Source organism: Trichechus manatus, unplaced genomic scaffold (assembly GCF_000243295.1).
Source record: "Trichechus manatus latirostris isolate Lorelei unplaced genomic scaffold, TriManLat1.0 scaffold00049, whole genome shotgun sequence".
Lineage (NCBI taxonomy): Eukaryota > Metazoa > Chordata > Mammalia > Sirenia > Trichechidae > Trichechus > Trichechus manatus.
In genome coordinates, this window is record NW_004443985.1 from 1,014,804 (window position 1) to 1,019,985 (window position 5,182).

The following is a 5,182-nucleotide window of genomic DNA, read 5'->3' on the forward strand; positions in this document are numbered from 1 at the left end:
AAAATGGCGTAAGACCGAATCGAAATTCAACTTAAAAACGTTCGCTGTCCATCACTTGCAGGCATTTGTGCCATGGTCTAGGGATCACAGGTCTAGTCTCCCTCCTGCTGCAGATGGGGACACTGAGAGCCGGAGGGGCAGGTTGCACTGGGAGATCCTAGGCCTCCTGACTCGGAGTTCAGAGATCCTTCCCCCGAGACCTGGCTGTGGCCCCATTACTGCCGCCCTGAAAAACAGGAAGAGGTACTGGGAGCACACAAAGGCGACCTCTGTCACCCCCTGCCAGCTACAATTAACGTTCTCCATCTAGACTAGGGTCACTGTGTCTGCCCCTTAGGTGTTAAGAGGTTTCTGGAGGGCAGATTCGTTGGTCCGTGTCTTCTACAAAAGCCAAAGTGGAAATGAACTTTTCTTGGAATGTATTTCCCTGCACCAGGCAAGTGTAATTAGGTTTACCCCAAACCAGTGAGGACCAGCAGTGGTCAGCTGAAGACTGGGGGCAGGAAGAGACGGTGGATGGAGGCGGGGGATGTGGTCCTCACAACCTGCAGGACGACAGAGGCCTTTCAGGCACGCCCTTCTGCAGCTGGCCCTCCTGTCTGGGCCCACTGCCAGAGGGACAGCCTGGTGGGGAGGAGCGGTTGCTTCTTTAGCTGCAGGATGCTGGGACCAGACAGAAGAGGAGAGGCATTTAAGGGTTGATGTAACAGTTTTAAAATAGCTGTAGGGTACTTTTTTTCTCAAAAACTACCAGCCCACTGGGAGCCCCTCTTCTCTCTCAGAGTCTGGGACAAGCAGGGGAAAACGAAGCCCAACAGAATGTGCCCATGAGCCCAGCAGAGGCTAAGCTGGCCGATTTCTCTCTCCCCTAGAGCAAAATGATTTCTCGTTCCCTTAAAACATAAAGCTTTGGGATGCCCCTCAGTCTAAAAGAGGCGTGATTCCAAATAAACCACGCGTAACACAGGTACAAGGAAGAATATGGCATTTTCTGAATCCCTTCTCCACTGCCCCCACCTCCCACCCTCTGGTGACACTTCTGTAGATTGATGGCTTCTACCCCAGACCCCCACGATCCCCAGAGGCTGGCGGGCCTCCGGCCACTGACCACAACTAGGGCCTCAAGGATCCTTGGGCCTTTTCCAAAATTTCCTCTCTGATCTTGGGGTAGTTGGGGTGCTCCCTGAGAACCTGGGACAAGGACAGAGAGTGTGTAGCGTCAGGCAGCCTTTAAACCACCACCCTCGCCTTGCCCTCCGGCCAACGTTGGCGGCTTACGCTGTGGCAGACTTCAATGGCTTCGACAAATCTCTTGTCCTTCAGGTAGTTGAAGGCGAGTTTGAAGCCTGTCCAAGAGCAAGGAGAACAAAGACCAAGGGTTCCTGCTGACCTGAGAACCGCTCTGCTTCCTGGGCAGCTGCGGAACAGGCCCTGAGCTCTGGGTGCCCACCTCCCTCCCACACCCACCCACGTGGACCGTGCGGCTGGCTTACCCACGGAGGGGTGGGCGTGATGGCTGTACTTCCAGGCCAGCTCGTAGTTGGTTGCCGCGTCCTTGTAGGACTGCTCCTTCTCCATAATGAAGCCCATGTACTCGTAGGCCTTGCTGCAGGACTGCAGGGAAAGCCCCTGAGTCCCTGCGGAGGGGGAGCGCGTCCAGTCCCCAGCCCCTAGCGTCGGGCGGAGCGGGGCGGGGCACGTAGGCGAGCTGCCCCGAGCCTTACCACTCCAGGTAACCTTGAAGCACCCCCACACCTTCGCAAGAGATGGGGCTCCTCCTCGCCCCTCTCCGTCACCGGGAACCTGTGCACCCTCCTCTCAGGCACCTCCCCCCCACGCATGATCCCTTCCCGCCCACCCCTCCTATCCTGCCCCTCCCCTTCCTCACGAACTCTGAGCCGGTGACGCCCCCTCGACCCGTGCAAGTCCGTCAACACGAGAACACGCTTCATCTCTCTCCCCACCCCCCGTTCTTCTCTCTGGGCGCGCCCCGCGCATCTCTTGCCGGGTCCTCACGCGAGTGCTCGCTGCCCCGTTCTGTCCTGCAGTCCAGACCCCTCCCTAACTCGCGCCTCCTCCACCACCACCATGCGCCCCTCCCGCCCCATCCCCTCGTGGGGCGCCTGGAGCCTGTGTCCACTCCCGGCCGCCCCGCGCCGCGCGCCCCTGCCTCCCCGTCTCCTTGGGGCGCCCCTGGGGCTGGCGTCCCCCGCTTCCTCCACCCCCACCCCCGGCCACCCCGGCTCCGCGCGCCCCTCCCGCCCCATCTCCTCGCGGGGCCCCTGGAGCCGGTGTCCACTCCCGGCCGCCCCGCGCCGCGCGCCTCTCGCCTTGTTGTACTGCAGGCAGCGCTGCAGCAGCTCCGAGGCAAGGTCGAACTTGCCGCCCTGGCAGTAAATGTCGGCCAGCAGGAGCCAGCACTTCTCCAGGTCCTCGGCCTGGGCCAGCGACCAGGGGGCCTTGGCCTGGCGCTTCAGCTGCGTGCGCGCCTTCGGGATCTGCTTCAGCAGCGCATAGGCCTGTGCCATGGCCAGCAGGGCGGGGACGCTGTCCTTCTGCACACGGGGTGGGAAGCGGGCGTCGGCGTGGCTGGGCCTTCGGCATCTGCCCCGCCGCCCGCCATCCCTGAGAGCCAGCGCACCTCGGCCTGGGCCATCTCGGTGAAGGTGCCCAGCGCCGCCTCCACGTTAGCCTTCTCCCTGGTGGCCATCAGGCAGTGGCTCTGCAGCAGCCGCAGCTGGGCCTGGCCGGCGGCCGAGTGCGGGGAGAATTCACGCAGCAGCTTCTCGGCCGTGTGCACGCCATGCAGCTCCGAGTCCTTCCTATCTGGGGAGCTGTGGGTGTGGGACGCTGAGCTCAGGAGCCACCAGCCAGCACCCTTGGCCCTGGCCCACAGGCTGCAGGCCCTCCCCTCCTTGCCCAGGGTCCCCCCCCGCCCCGCCCCCGGGGCCAGCGGGGTCCTCACCTGCTCTCAGCCACCAGGCTCTGAAAAGCCTCTCCGCCCACGATCTCGTTGTCCGGGTTCAGACAGATCTGCACCATGTAGTAGGTGGCGCTCTGGCCCCAGGTGCTGTCCTTGCGTGCCTTGTTCAGGAGCTTCAGGGCTTCGTTGGGCTGCCCTGTGTGCCTGCAGTGGACGAGAGAAACACCAAGAATCAGGTAGGGAAACTGAGGCCGAGAGAGTACCAGGGCAGGAGGGGCGGCTCTATGAGTGTGTGACAAGCAGGAGCTGGATTGGTGGTCTCTCACCTCCAGGTCCTGGAAGCAGGACTGCTGCTCCCCTAGCACCAGCAAGAAGCAGCCCTGGTGGCACAGTGGTTAAGCGCTCAGCTACTAACCAAAAGGACCGTGGCTCGAACTCACCAGCCACTCAGCGCGAAAGACGTGGCATTTGCTTCCACAGTGATTGACAGCCCCGGAAACCCCACGGGGCAGTTCTACTCTGTCCTACAGGTCGCTCCGAGTCGGCATCGACCCGACGGCAGTGGGTCTAGTGCAGAGGGGCCTCCTGCACACGCCCGCCCCTCAACACACCAGCGGTAGATGCCTCTGCAGTAGTTGAAGCCTGGCTCCAAGGGGGCGCGGCTGGACACCTTCTTGGCCACTTCGAAGAAGGCGGGGGCCTCTTCAAGTTTGCCGCTTCTTCGCAGCAGATCGATTAACTTACTCAGCACTGAAAAATTATCTAAAATGATAAGAGAGCAGAAATCTCCAGACTAAAATGGCCCATAGACACATCAGTGGGGGGTGCTGCGGCCTGCCAAGAAGAAGCAGGGGGCGCCGGTCCCCCGGGGGGAGCCAGCAGACACTGCCCATCTGAGCCTAACAGGGACATTCCAGGGCAGCCTCCTGGGCTGGTGTTGAGCAAATAATGACAATAATGCTTAAAAATTATAATAATAATCACAACTATAGCACTGACTGACTACATTAACATTAGCCGTATTATTGTCCCCATTACACAGACAAGGAGACTGAGGCACAGAGAAGTTCACTAAGTAACCTGCCACAGGTTACACAGCTAGGAATGGCAGACCAGGATCAGATCCAGGCAGGCTGCCTACAGGACCCACCGTCCTAACCACTTTGATGTGCGGGAGGCACGGGGAGACTCTGCCCGCGGGCCAGTCTGACAGTCTGAGCCTCCTGCGCAGCCCCTTCCCCAGCAGGAAGGAGTGGTTTTCTGCTGCAGTGAGTGGGAATGGAGCTATACCAGGGGAGGACTCTGAGCCCCCTCCAGGTAGGTAGAACTTCAGGACTATACTGAGCCGCAGTGACCGTGACTTGGGGATGGGCAGACCACCCTGGGTCTAGGGCCAAGCACTGTCCTGTCAGGAACTGGCCCCTTGGACTCGGGAAGGGCCGGCACGTTCCATCAGGTCTTCAGCTTCCTGCCTCTGTGGGAACAGTCAGGAGGAAAGGGCTTCCTGTGTCCAGTCCGGAAGGAGGGGAGAACAGCTGGTGCTCACTGGGAACAGAGGCAGGCAGCCTCAAAATGGGCAAGTTACCTGGGGCTTTCTCCAGGGCCTGGTGATAGAGATTGATGGCCGCTTGGTAATTCTGTTTTCTGAACAGCAGATCAGCCATCATCTATCGGAACACACATAATGCTCGGGGACTCCTGACGGCGGCATGCATGGGGGTGCGGTGGTGGTGGTGGGGGCAGGGGGTAGGAAAAGGCTCCCAGGGCAGCCCCCCTGGGCCCTGGAGCAGCTGCTACAGGAGGCGGCTGAAGGTCCCTCAGACCCTCACTCAGAAGGTGGGACCTGTGGGGTGGGGGCCGGGTGAGAATGGGAGCAGGAAGCTAAGGCCAGGAGGAGAGGCTCCTGACGGCCGGTAGAGCAGCCCCCAGCCCACATCTGAGCACCCCACCTCCAGGAGTGGAGGTAGAGATGGGGCTCCCCTCCTCTGCTCCTGGGGCTCCCCTCCTGCTCCCAGGGCTCCCCTCCTCTGCTCCTGGGGCTCCCCTCCTCTGCTCCTGGGGCTCCCCTCCTGCTCCTGGGGCTCCCCTCCTCTGCTCCTGGGCAGCTCTGCAGGAAGGCTGGTGACAGGAAGGAAAGCAGAACTGAGGACACTTTCTCCACACACTTCCTGAAGCCCCTGGAATCTGCCCCGCCCTCCGCCTCACTGACGGTGGGTGTGGTTTTCCTTGCACTGAGGCTACCTCACCCCCGCCCCTTAG

At 61.2% G+C, this 5,182-nt stretch overlaps 1 protein-coding gene across 1 annotated transcript in view; it reads right to left on the bottom strand.

Moving 5' to 3' along the window:
• Positions 1-1,113: 1,113 nt before the first annotated feature.
• TTC21A (tetratricopeptide repeat domain 21A) overlaps positions 1,114-5,182 on the bottom strand; it is a 49,051-nt gene continuing 44,982 nt past the window's right edge. The window contains 8 exon segments of the mRNA XM_004377387.2: positions 1,114-1,191; positions 1,279-1,346; positions 1,494-1,614; positions 2,331-2,555; positions 2,642-2,834; positions 2,966-3,127; positions 3,535-3,685; positions 4,509-4,590. Of these exon segments, the coding sequence (XP_004377444.1) occupies positions 1,114-1,191; positions 1,279-1,346; positions 1,494-1,614; positions 2,331-2,555; positions 2,642-2,834; positions 2,966-3,127; positions 3,535-3,685; positions 4,509-4,590 (1,080 nt within the window).